The sequence below is a fragment of the Anolis sagrei genome, chromosome 3 (genome assembly GCF_037176765.1).
Source record: "Anolis sagrei isolate rAnoSag1 chromosome 3, rAnoSag1.mat, whole genome shotgun sequence".
In the NCBI taxonomy this organism is placed as follows: domain Eukaryota; kingdom Metazoa; phylum Chordata; class Lepidosauria; order Squamata; family Dactyloidae; genus Anolis; species Anolis sagrei.
In genome coordinates, this window is record NC_090023.1 from 31702990 (window position 1) to 31717574 (window position 14585).

General features: G+C 40.4%; 1 protein-coding gene across 1 annotated transcript in view; it reads right to left on the reverse strand.

Moving 5' to 3' along the window:
- Positions 1-14585, reverse strand: part of FLT1 (fms related receptor tyrosine kinase 1) — a 140400-nt gene that overhangs the window by 101445 nt on the left and 24370 nt on the right. Inside the window, exon 4 of the mRNA XM_060770885.2 lies at positions 2406-2530. Coding sequence (XP_060626868.2) covers positions 2406-2530 — 125 coding nt within the window. The remainder of the gene's footprint in view (positions 1-2405; positions 2531-14585) is intronic.

Below are 14585 nucleotides of genomic sequence, written 5' to 3' on the forward strand. Positions count from 1 at the left end.
GCAAGATCACAGCTTAGCACCACTGGGACTCAGGAGAATGTACTTCCTTATCTTTACAGCATCTGCTAAGAAGCCATAATAACCATTGAAATAATGGGAGGAGTGTGCCCTACATATACAAAGGCAGTCTGTTATGATATAGCCTGCTGGCTGACATTCCAAAGTGTCTTGAATTCTAGGGATTCTATTGTGGTTCCTGCTGCCAGATATAAACATTTGCCTTTTGTTCTCTGAACTGATTCATCATTTCATATACATACAGACCCTGACAATAAGCAGCACGCATAAATTTCCAGTTGGGCAGATTCTGTCTGCTATAAAATTTCCGCCAAAGTCATGAATGTCTACAGGAAGTAATGGGATGGAAAGGGATGCATTCACTTGATATAGTGCAGTTGCTTATGCTGGTGTCTTGGCTCTGATGGTACCTCCGGCAGCTATCTACTCTCATATCAATAGAGCAGGGAATCTGTTCCAGATTTTGGTCAGACTTCAAAGAGGTTGAGCAAGGGGTTTAACCAAATCCCTAAAATAAATTCAGCACTATGATGAGCTCCATTCAAATTCAGACTAAAGAATATTCACAGCCCCTCTGATCTCAAAGGAGATGAAATAGATCAAAGCATCACTTCAAATTATTGTATACCACTTTCTATTCTTTTCTGCAGTGAACATTACACTTGAATCTCATCAAAACCAGTGAAGAAGCACTTAAGCACAATTTATTTTTCTGATTTGTCATGTATAGTTACTTACGAGATAAACTACGGATCAATATATGTTTATAGGATATTTAGCCAATTTACAAAGTTATGAAATGTTCAAGGGTACCTATTCTTAATTTTAAAAATGAGTAAAAAACAAAAAACAAAATTGTAATCAGAAAATGAGTTATCTCCTTTCAAACAGCACCACATAGCAACTAAATGTTGGTTCCTAAGATGTTAAGCTGCTAAAGAAATGCTGTTTCTGGCTGTGATTTTTATATGTATGTGTGTGTGTGTGTGTGTGTGTATATATATATATATATATATATATATATATATATATATATATATACACACACACACACACACACACACACATACATACATACACACATATATATATTGGAGCTGACACATAGCATTTTTCTCCACCTTCTGTGACAGAAGGTGAATAGTGCTGATCTTTCTTGGTAAACCGAGAAGAAATGTCTTCAGAGGGGAATTATATAACACAGTGGTTCTTCCTAATGCCATGACCCTTTAATACAGTTCCTCATGTTGTGGTAACCCCCAACCATAAAATTATTATTGTTGCTACTTCATAACTGTAATTTTGCTACTGTTATGAATTGCAATATAAAGATCTGATATGCAGGACCAAATTTGGCAGAAATCTCTCGGGAAGACAAGCAGACAAATGTCAGCGTGCTAGAAGAAGCAAAGATCACCAGCATTGAAGTGATGCTCCTATGCCATCAACTCTGCTGGACTGGCCACATTGTCTGAATGCACTTGGAGGACCATCATCCTCGGGCATGAGGGATCACCTAAGTAAGTTTTCTTCACTGGACCAAATTTGGCAGAAATGCCCAATATGCCCAAATTTGAAAACTGTTTGGGTTGTGGGGGATTGATTTTGTCATTTGGGAGTTGTAGTTGCTGAGATTTATAGTTAACCTACAATCTAAGGGCGCTTTCCCCCCTGTCTTGAAGGGATGCAAGCCTCCCTCCAGCCTTGCACACTTTCCCTCACCGGCACATGTGCACGACACTGCCATGTGCTGAGCATGCCTGCTCTCCCCTCCCCGCTTGGAGTCTCAGAAACAGCCCTCTCCTTGACTGAGAGGCCAGCTGAGAGGCCAGCCAATCACAGCAGGAGGAAGACTTTTGGTGGGAGGATTCGCCATCTGTTTCCAAAATGGAAGAGAAGGACAATTGGAGAGATCTTCAGCCTTCACTGCCAAAAGGTTTCCTAAGACCATCAGAAATATATGTTTTTTATGGTCTTTGGTGACCCCTCTGAAACCCCCTCATGACACCCCCCCCCCAGGGGTCCCAACCTCCATTTAATATCTGATATAGCAGATATTAAAGCTTGGTTTTATATCATGAACAGAAAGTTTTAGTTTCTGTTGCTCGTGAAGGGAAAAGAACAAAGTGGAACTGCTAATAGATTCATTTGTGCATTGCTCACAAGAAATAGTTGCATTAATGCTTCTGTGATGTTATACTCCTGTCCTTCACGAACATGAACAATATAGAGCTACATTATAACTGCCCAAATTATTCTGTATGAAATTGATAATACTTCTCCCAGTACAGATGACAATCTTCATTCCATTTGTCTACAAAAAACATTAGTTTACTGCACATGTCGAATTACTAAAATAAGCAATCCAAAAAAGTCTATCAAGGTACCATTTTTAATTTGACACGGATATCTGGCGCTGTAACTCTGCATGGGATGATAAGTTCTTGCCCATCAATCATAAGTATTGTTTCTGGTACATCCTTGTTCATCTTTACAAATGGGTTGTGTGTACCTGCAAATGGAGAAGAAAAGTAAATTAAGTCAAAGGAATAACTGCAAGTGATCAAACACCTTGGAAATCCATAGGATAAGCAGAGCGTGGGGGTGCTGTGTTGAACTTTTAACTTGTTAGTTCCTGGCTTAATCAAAGTCCACAGATTACATGACTCATGCTGAATTTACCTTTATGATTTAAGAAATTAGTTGTCTCAAGGGATTGGAATTTGCTGGAAGGCAAGATAGATCCACCTCCGTCAGATACAGTAAGGCAGGAGGACCTCAGGAGACAATGGATTTGGACTGCCAGAAATGTATTGCATTGTGTTGACTGTTCTGGGGAATGTGCCACTTGACTCATGGCTTTCTTTGGAAGGAAGAAGGGAAACAGAGAAGTTACCACTAACACACAAGGAGGAGGAGGAGGAGGAGGAGGAGGAGGAGGAGGAGGAGGAGGAGGAGGAGGAGGAGGAGGAGGCGGCGGTGGCGGCGGCGGCAGCAGCTTAGGAAGCAGTTAGACAGTGGTTGACAAAATCAATCCCCTGTGAGTCCCCAGATGATTTGGCCTTCAACTCCCAGAAATCCTAATAGCTGGTACACTGGCTGGGATTTCTGGGAGTTATAGGCCAAACACCTGGGGTTGAGTACCACTGAATTAGAACTAAAGAAAATAAGAGAATGAAGATGGTGGGATGAAGTGAACTCCTGCCTGGAGTGACAATAGAAGGGAAATACAGAGAGGGAAGATTATTTGTTTAGCAGGAGGCCTTTGGGCACCCAGGTCCTTTAGAGCTAAATTCTAGTCCCATAACCACCACTATCACGCAGCCTGCAAGGAAGCTTCTGAGTGATGGTTGCAAGGGCATTTTAGCCCTTCATTCAAGTTCTTTCATGTATATTGATTTTATTCCCCTTTCTAGTATATAGTACTATTTGAGGTGAGCCACAATTGCCTCTTTTTCACTCCGTTAGTGTGTTCATTAGACACAATAATTAAGGGAAAGGTTTTCTTCATGCACACCCTCCCCAACTTCATCCTGTCTTGGCTTCCTGTCACCTATCTTCCTCCCATCCCACAGTCGACTTTTTGCACATTCTCTGCAAATCCCTGATGTCTAATGACTTGTATTTTGAATCAACAAGCATAATGCAATCAACTGAAAATGTCAAATACATTTAAGATTCCAAATTAACTATTTACAAACCTAACTGTCCAAACTCTGAGTACAATCAAGAGTTTCATGCATTGAAGCTTACCGAAGTGTGGCCCATAGTCACATGCTACACTATTGTATAAATTGCATTAGCATGTATCTAAATGTTCAATATTAGTTTATCAAATTAGTGTCCCTGAAGTAGTATTTGAAAGGTAGGATATAGATTTTGCCTTTTCATTAAAACTTGCATTTTTTTCAGGGAGTTCTTCAAGTATTTCCACTACAAGTTCTTCTACTCTGAATCAGATATTTAGACATCATTCTCTTTTCTCCCATGATATGAAATTATATGTTCTGCATATACTGTCTGTATTATAAAAGAGCCACCTAAGTTAACATAGTTTTATTGAGTCAACAGGGTGAAGTTGTCAGGGCAGCAACTTTATCCATTTAAGTCAGTGATTCCCAAGCTTTTTTTGACCAGGGACCACTCTCCAACATTAGTACCAAAAGGGTTACGAATCAGTTTTTGGTCAATTTTAGATTCGATTTGGCTATCTGGGGTTTCTGATTCAGAAAAATGCATTGGTTAGACCACATCAGCACTAGTTTCTGATACAGAACATATGCCATCCAGTAGTCACCATCTGCTCACCCACAGAAAACCATATTTAATAATCTAGATCTGATGTGGTCTATCCAATGCAATATTCTGAATCACCACCCCAAATAACCCCAGGAGCAGGCCTTAAAATGAAGACACCAAGGCACCCCTGCTTGCTGTCATGCCTTTCGTGGGCAGTCAGCCTCTCCCCTCCCGACATCCCCATCGCCTCAGCACTAAAAGAGGGTTTCACAGGACCAGTCACTCTTATTGCAATGGTGTAGTAACTATGAGGCCGTGGATCATATTTTAGTTCTTCGGGACCACTGGTGAACCATGGACCACAGGCTGGGAACAACTGATTTAAGTGATTAAAGTTAATATCTCATTGAATCAATTGTACACTACAATTTCTGGGTTAGATGCATTTTTCTCTGTGAGCAAGGTATGGAAAATATTTTTGTGATGATAATCATGAAGGGAAACACTTTGATGGCTTATTGATCTTGTCACGCATCTCCGGTCTAATGACTGGAGCTCATCCCTTCCCGCAGATTCGAACCACCAACCTTCTGTTCAACAAGTTCAGCAATTCAGCGGGCAGCTAATCACCTCTCAACAAAGGATTCTCCCACCCTGGACATTCCACAGATATATAAGCCCAATTTTCCTAGTTTCCAACAGACCTCACAACCTCTGACAATGCCTGCCATAGATGCAGGCGAAAAGACAGGAGGGAATGCTTCTAGAACATGGCCATATAGCCCAAAAAACCTGCAACAACCTAATTTTACTGTATATAGCTATTTTAATTGCCAAGGATTTTTTTAAAGAAGGAAAAATATATATATAAGTGTCAAAATAACTTAACAACATTTCCTTTGCAGTATGATCCAAGGAAAGGCCCAGAGTTCTCCAGAGTGTACTATTGTCAGAGAAACACTTTTGTTTTGTTTTTGCAAGGGTTGCAGTTATAAATGGGGGGTCAGATGCTCTTCATATCTCCAGTGAAATTTTACTTGTTACTACTCCCTTAAGACTCATCTATCTTTGTCACAAAATTAAAGGCTATTTTCTCAAACCAGCAAACTTTGCAGAGCAGTTTCCTGTATGCATAACCTGTGGGCCATTATAAGTATGAGGAAGAGCTGCCCTAGAGTGTCTGCAGACAGAGTGTCACCACCGGCCGATGCCAGCAATGTACTAACGGGGGTCATCATGAGCCTTGGAGCCCTTTTAAAGAGAGTGGCAGGAAACGGGTACAATATGTGAAGAACATTCTCACTTGAGCGGATATATTCAGGTCTTCAGTCACACACCAAGGTGACAATCGTAGGCTAGTGTATGGTATTTTGTCTTAACCCAGCAGGGCCAGGAATGGCATGCTGTACATTCAAAAATGATCTTCCTTCCCATTTGTACATTTAAACAAAAACAGCATTTCAGAAAGCTCTGCTTTCTTGCTTTTTCCTGTTTTTTTCTATTGTTTTTCATTTTCTTTGTGTGTGTTTTTTTTACAAAGGAAGAACCATTCAATTACAGGCCGCTACTCTTCCCCACTTCCCATTTAAATGGGTCACAGTGAATTGGACAATAGACATGTAGAAGGGAAGCAAATAGAAGTAGAAATTTAAACTGTGAGAAAAAGAGTGAAATAGAAGAGAGAATTTTAGCATGTAGGTAGGAACTATAACCCCCAATAACTAATTATTTGACTTCCAAAAGATATATACATTTGAGTGTTATAATTCTCATTAAAATACAACTTCCAAGTGTAGCACTCTTACTGACATCACTGGCAAGTTCTGCTCTGGGCATTGTCCATAAGTACTATATATAAACCAAATTCCCCATAGTAACCTATGAATGTGAGAGTGGGACCATACGGAAGGCTCGGCGAAGGAAGATAGATGCTTTTGAACTGTGGTGTTGGAGGAAAATTCTGAGACTTGGTCCACAATAAGTACAAACCAGTCCATACTTCAGGAAATAAAGCCCGACTGATGACTGGAGGGAAGGGTATGAAAGGCAAAGATGAAGTACTTTGGCCACATAATGAGAAGATAGGAAAGCTTGGAGAAGATAATGACGCTGGGGAAGATGGAAGGAAAAAGGAAGAGGGGCTGACTAAGGGCAAGATGGATGGATGGTATCTTTGAAGTGAATGGCTTGACCTTGAAGGAGCTGGAAGTGGGGACAGCCGAAAGGGAGCTCTGCTGTGGGCTGGTCCTTGAGGTCACGAAGAATCGGAAGTGACAATGAATAAACGACCAAAACAACCTAAAACTTTTCAAATATTTTCCTGATTTTGGTTGAAAAGAATATATATGACATTCTCACGTATAGTAGTACTTAATGTACTGACACTGTAGGTTTTTCATAACCCTTGGTTTGATTTCACTTCCTCTCCCATCTTAAAGTCCTAATACTTTGAAATAGATGGAGTTCAGTCATGAATACCAGAGAAAGTATATCTATATTCAGAAGATGGGTGCCACAGTTAATGGGTATGCATGCATGTGTGTGTAAGAGAGAGACTACATGTGTACTTTCATAATATTTATCACCCTAACTGTTGTTTACCAGCAGGCATTTCACCCTCCTCATATGATAGAATGATTGAAAACAAAATATTTACAGCATCCAAGCTTACAATCTTAGAAAATACAGAATAAAAAGAAAAGGGGTTAGGCATGGAAGAGAAAGACAAGCAAACTCTTAGGCCCCTTCTACACTGCCATACAAAATCCAGAGTATCTGCTTTGAACTGGATTATATGGCTGTGTAGGCTCAAATAATCCAGTTCAAAGCAGATAATGTGGATTATCTGATTTGATAACCTGGATTATAGGGCTGTATAGAAAGGGCCTCAATCTCTTGATTCAGATGATGGAGAGAGTCCCACTATCCCATCATTTCCCATGCTAGAGCCAGGTAACATAGCTGCTGATGAAAGTTCATGAAAAGAGAAGGAACATGTTTGTTGGTGTCTCAGCAGAGCCAATTGTATAGGCCAAGCATGGGCAAACTTTGGCCCTCCGGGTGTTTTGGATTTCAACTCCCACAATTTCTAACGGGTGGGAGTTGAAGTCGACAAACATCTGGAGGGCTGAAGTTTGCCCATGCCAGGTATAGGCCCTCCAGTCCCACCTCCTTCTCTGCTGTGCACAAGGCTGGTCTGAAATGACTGGTTCTTATGAGTAGTTCCTTTATATGTGGATACAGAATTAGATGGCCAGCTCTGTGCTGAAGTGGATGAGGCTTAGCAGTGCTGCAAGTCCAAGGAGAACCCTTCTTGGGACCAAAGCCAGCCCATTTTCAGATTTCAGGAACTGGGCAACTATGGTTCATCCCCCTTGCCTGGGTCTCAGTTGGTATAACTGAGATCAAAGTCTCAGAGAGAGCAGCACTGATGAACCATGTGCCTGTTTACTCATATCACAGCTGGGAGATGGGACTAGAGCGGGCATTAAATACTGGCAGACCTCGAAGAAGGCAGTGGAAAAGATCTACAGCCCATTCTCCCTAGAACATATCTCTCTTGACAGAACCAAAGTACGGGACGTTGAATGTGTGTGTATTATGTAGCACCCTCACAGCAGTCTGTCACTAAGGACCCTTATCACATAATTTTCTTGGCCAGATTTGTTCAGAAGAAGCTGATCATTGCCTTTCTTTGAGGCTGTGAAAGTTTGACTTGCCCAAGGTCAGCTAGTGAGTTTCCATGACTGGTCTTTAAAGTCATAGTCAAAACTCAAACCACTATCTAGTGTAACTCCAGCTCTATCTATCCATCCATCCATCCATCCATCCATCCATCCATCTATCCATCTATCCATCCATCCATCCATCCATCCATCTATCTATGCATGCTTTAGATAGCATAGGAAAAGGTTAACACCCCTGTGGTGTTTGTTTTGCTGTCTGTGCTCTTGTTCCAAAAGTTTCGCCTCATTTTCTGTGCCTGTGATAATTGGATTTTGAAAAAAAAAGTCTTGTTATGGAAACAAAAACTGATGATAAAGCTTCAGTTGAGACACCTTTTCCCATGATAACTCTTCCAGGAATGAATTCCCCTTCTGAAGGGTAGGTTTCTCTCCCTTCCTATTGTCTCAACCCCATTCTTAACTATGAGTCGTTCATAAATCAAATGTGTGTAACTCTGGTACTGTCTGTATTTTATTTGACTGTTTTGAATGTATTAGCCATTCTGGGAAATGGATGGAAATATGTATGTTACTGGTCAGTAAAGATGTGGATCTATTGCAAATGCCTAAATATATACAAAAGGTCAATAGCCTTTAAAAACAATAAAGATAAATATGCTTATCCTTTTCTATTATGAAGGGTTTTATACCTCTTCCTCCAACCCCCATTTGATTCATAATCTAGATCAGTCTAAGCACAGGAAGCACACAGTGTTTAAAAGCCAAGGAGAGGCGACTTCCTCTATCGCCAAGATCCTGATTCCGTATTTGTAAATATTTGTTCCCATGGAACACACTAAAACATGGGAAAAAGACACCTCTGCCTGACACAACATCCCGCCACAGGAAACAATCCAAGGGTAGTCACAGTATCAATTTTAAATAGATTATTTCCCAGGAAGCAGTAATTTAAAACTGTGTGTGTGTGTGTGTGTGTGTGTGTGTGGTGTGTGTGTGTGTGTGTATGTGTATATGTATGTATGTATGTATGTGTGTATATATATATATATATATATATATATATATATATATATATATATATTCTTCTGCACTAATTTTATATCCACCACTGACTTTTCGTTTCAGCATATTCTCGTGATCCTTTATTTGATTCAGGGCACATAGCTAAGTATTATGTTTTAGTTTATTGGTTGGTATGATCATATGGTTTGTGCTATCGCAAAGTGAACTCAGCATGGATTGATTGGGTGTATCTCTATATGTAGCTTTCATCACCTTTCTCAGAGTGAGGATGAAAACTATATAATTACTTATTGTTGCCAGTAAGAACAAAACTGACAAGACATACAGTTGGCCCTCCACGTTTGCAGGTTTGACTTTTGAGGATGTTACTGATTGATTTTATTAATGCTCTCAAAGAATCTCTAGAATAGATCTTTTAAGATGATTCTATGGGCAACCTCCAGCAGAAGCTGACTCTAGAGTCATGCTGGAGAACCTAGAGAAACCAGTGAAGAAGAACTTAAGCACAATTTATTTTTCTGGTTTGTCATGAGATAAACTATGGATCAATATATATTTATAGGATATTTAACCAATTTACAAAGTTACTAAATGTTCAAGAGCACTCAGGATCATATAATCATAGAGTTGGAAGAGACCTCGTGGGCCATCCAGTCCAACCCCCTACCAAGAAACAGGAAAATCACATTCAAAGCATCACCGACAGATGGCCATCTATCCTCTGTTTAAAACCCTCCAAAGAAGGAGCCTCCACCACCCTCCAGGGCAGAAAGTTCCACTGCTGAACACCTCTCACAGTTAGGAAGTTCTTCCTAATGTTCAGATGGAATCTCCTTTCCTGTAGTTTGAAACCATTGTTCTGTGTCCAAGTCTCCAGGGCAGCAGAAAACAAGTTTGCTCCCTCTTCCCTATGACTTCCTCTCACATATTTATACATGGCTATCATGTCTCCTCTCAGCCTTCTCTTCGGCAGGCTAAACATGCCCAGCTCTTTAATTTGCTCCTCAAAGGGCTTGTTCTCCAGACGCTTGATCATTTTAGTTGCCCTCCTCTGGACACATTTCATCTTGTCTACATCTCCCTTAAATTAAGGTGCCTAGAATTGGACACTGTATTCCAAGTGTGATCTGATCAAGGCAGAATAAAGGGGTAGCATGACTTCCCTTCCAAGAGGGTTGTTCTCTGGGGTTAAAAATTGCAATGTGTAATGTTTCATTTTAATGGGGGTTCTGCACCCCTAACCCACGGTGAATGTGGAGAACTGGGTACACATCTCTCACTGTAGCAGCTTTAGATTCAGGGCCAGTCCTCCCATTAGGTGGAATGATATATCTACTTTGGACGATGGAGCATTGGAAGCAGTGAACTACACCACTGAACCCACAGAATTGCAGAGTCTTGCTCTCCAGAGCTATCCAAGTCCCAAAAGCTTGTACTTTTGGACCCCTGACCAAGATGTTGTGGGTAGAATGCCATTTTGTGATGGAAGATGATGGTCAGGAGCAATGAGAAGAAAAGGAACATTACCATTGTTTGAATTGCCATCTTCTCCCCCTCACTCAGATGATGGCAGAGTTTGGGCAATCCCGATTATATTCATAGAAATTTCTCTTATGATTAGAATACACTGTGCCCATCCTGAAGTACATAATGGGAAATTTATAATGGCAAATTGGTGTAATTGTCCCTCTCACTTGTATTAATGTTTTCATTTTAAAATTATAGTTATAATTGTATTCTTTTAAAGATTTACATGTTTTGTAAGTGTTTAGTGATTTAAATAATGTTGTAATTCCTTCTGAATTGTCTCTAACAAAGCCTTCCTCTTTGGTTGCAATGATTGCTTATTGTTGGCACTTTAAAAAGTTTCTCTCTCATTATTTTTCTCAGGGAAGAAATGTGGCACTTTAAGGGTTTACTTACTGCTTGTAGGGAAGACAAGATCTTTTTACATTTCTAATGTTTTGATCATCTCTTATGCACTTGGGCTTGTTAGGCAGTTTTCAGCTCTTCCAAACTTTCCACTGTGATTTTCCAAACAAACGCCAAGGCAAAAAGCTACATTTGTGGTCTTGGTTTCTGGAAAACCACATGGAAAGGCACTCAAAGAAAATATTTTAATCCAAGCATGGGCAACTTGTTGTTGAACTGAAACTCCAGTCACCCCTAGCTAGCATAGTCAATAGTTAGAAATGATGGGAGTTAAACATCAACAACTGCTTAAGGGCCACATGTTGCTTGTTTTTCATTTGCTTGCCAACTCCTGAAATAACAAGTCCACACAGAAGTTATGGGTTGAAATATGGGCAACTTTTATTAACTGTTAACTAGTTAACTTTGCAACTAAATCTAATTCTTTGGGTGTCAAGAACTTGGTGTGGAAAAAGCTGCTAGGCCTACTCCTCGGCTAATTGGGGCAAAACACCTGGGTCCCCTGTTAACCTAACCTGGGCAACCTTTAAGGGAAACATGCTGGAGAAGTCTTCCTCAAAGTTGCTGAGGCCAGACACTTCCCATTTCTAGGCCTTTGTTTTCATCTCACTTCATCTAAGTTAACCACAGGTGAGTATTTTAGTTTATGGCCTTCATCCCAAAAGGAGGTGTCTTGGTTGTACACCAAATTGTATAGTCCCTTAGCTGTTTTCCATTAAGACCTATTTAAGACTATACCATCCCAATTTGCCATTGAGAACAGTATAGGGTAGGCAAGAAACCTTCCTAGAATGTAGGAGAAAAAAAAATCCTACCCGGTCCCAAAAGGCAACCAATAAATTATACTGTTAATGGACAGACACAGTGGGTTGAAGATCTGGATCAGAATGAAGCAAGAGGGCTAGCTGATCCATAGATTCCTGTAACATTAATCCCGAATAGATCTAAAACAGGATGAGGTACTGTGAAGTTTTGCCAAGTGGAACAATCATACTTAGGCTTCTTTCACCTTTAAACCCAAACTTTCAGCACTAGCCGTGCCCTCCCAGTTCCCTCACTGGAGGAGGATAGGCAGAGAAGGCTGAATCTATACTGCCCGATATGTCAGGATCTGATCCCAGATTATCTGCTTATCCCATATTATCTGGCAGTGTAGACTCATATAATCCAGTTCAAAGAAGATATAGGGCAGTGTATATTCATCTGAAGTGTCCAGCTCTGTTTTTGTTGCCTAACATGTGTCCCTCCAGTTTGTGGCAGGGGCAGAGGAGAAGATGAGTGTTGTCATAGCTGTGTGCCTTCAAGTCATTTCTAAACCCATTACTGTGTTTTCTGGGACTGAAGGTGTGTTCCTTACCCAAAGTCACCCAGTGGGTTTCCAAGCAAGGAATCAAATGGCAGCACAACACTCAAACCAGTTTACCACACTGGCTTCCACAGAGGAGTGTCCAGCTTTGTTTTTGTTGCCAGAGATGTGTTCCTCTAGTCTATGGTGGGTATGTTGACATTCCCCATGAAAATTGGGTGAATACCCAAGTTTCATCTATGGCCAGGAGTTTGTTTTTGCACAGTTAAAGATGATGTGCCAGCTGTGCCTGTTCCTGGAAAGGTCTGATTCAGTCAATGATACATGCCATGCTCTCATCCTGTTTGGATGACCATAACACATTCTGTGTGGGGCTAACTTTGGAAAGTGTTCTGAGACATCAACAGGTCCAAGATGCTGTGGTGAGACTTCTGCCCAGAGTTGGTTACATAGAGAACAGAAACTCCTTGTTATGACAACTTCACTGGTCACTGGTCTGTTTCCAGGTACAAATCAAAGTGCTAGTTATGATTTGGATCCAGACTATCTGAAAACCTGTTTTGAGTTTTGACATCTTCTGTGGAGGTCTTCCTTTCAGTCTCATAACAGGGCATGCCCTTTCATGGGAACCTAGGCTGGTTCTCTTTCTGCTGTCCTTCTACTGCCATGTTTAGATCTTTTCGATCAGACTGGTACTTGACCACTAACTGGCTGTTTTGAAGAGTCTTTCAGTCGTAGGTGCTATATTTCCCCCCTCAAATTGCTGTTTAGTTTAGTACTTCATTTTAATATGACAGCTCTTTTGGATGGGTTTTCAAAAATGCTTTTTAGGCCCTATCTACACTGCCATATGAAACCCAGATTATCCGCTTTGAACTGGATTATATGGCAATGTAGACTCATATAGTCCAGTTCAAAGCAAACCATGTGAATTATCTGCTTTGATATTCTGGATTATATGGTAGTGTAAAAGGGGCCTTAGATGTTACTACTGATTGGATGTTAGCTGAATTCTCTTTCAGTTCATATTGGAAGATGCCTCAGGTCCTACGCTGAGGGAACGTTGTTTTATTTGTGTTGTCGACTGGTTTCAAATTACAGTGAATGTATGAATGCGAGTCCTCCAGGAAATCTTGTTATTAACAGCACTAGGGGCTCTTCCATACATCCCTATATTCCAGAATATCAAGGCAGAAAATCCCACATTATCTGAGTGTGGACTCAACTCAGAAAACCCAGTTCAAAGATGATCTTGTGGAATTTTCTGCCTTGATATTCTGGGATATAGGGCTGTGTGGAAGGACCCTAAGACTGGATCTACATACAACCCAACTATCAAAATAGATAATCCAGACTATGTACTTTGGCTATGTATGACTATACACTGCAATGGCAGTTTGGATGGGTCCTGGTTTTTGCAAACTCGGAGCCATGGCTTTCTTGAATTCATCACTCCACCTATAGCTGACAGTCTAAACCCATGCCTGCCTTGTAATATGTAGCTTTGCTTTCCTATCATGCAAAATTTTGGTTTTAAATTGAATACTGTTCACTGAAATGGTTTGTAAATACAGGTTCCATTTGACAGGCTTTGCAAATCAGAGCGGTGTGCTGTAGGCATTCAAGAACCCTTGATTTGAGTTCTTTACTATTAATCAAAAATCAATCTTATTATTAATCAAAGAATGAAGCATCATGATTCTTTTTTAATAGGAAGGTGCCAAAAAAGATATAGGATGCAGTCCTGATTTCAAATGTGTACATTGTCACCCATGAAATTAAAAAAATACCTGATCACACTGTTGTTGACATTTTTTTTCTTTCCTATCCTCAACAAATGGGGAATTCATCTGGTGACAATCTTCTAAGTCAGTGGTTCCCAACCCATGGTCCTCCATATGTTTTGGACTTCGGTTCCCAGCATTCCTGACAGTTGGACAAATTGGGTGGTGCTTCTGGGAACTGATTGTGGCTACATAGTCAAATAAGTTAATAGATGTGACTTAAGCCTCAATTTATTTGTTAAATAACACTTTATTTCTAAAAACTCCACAACATTGTTCTTTGACATTTTGGTGTTCTTTCTGTTGGCAGCATGATGGCATCTTATGGCCTTTGTCTAAAAAACACACACACACCTAGCAACATTGTTACTGCAAGAATATTACTAGGTACGCATTTGATAGTGTTGGATGGAATATTCTAATCGTTTTCTAGACACACTTCCGGTCCACTTCCTTTTAGATAAGGCATACAAAATTCCACCAGCCAAGCGACTTTACTGTTCTTTTTTTCCACCCACATGTCTGGCCTATAAAACTTTGACTTTGTGTTTTGATTAATCTCCACTGTAATGTAACAAGAGGAGATCAGTGGCCAGA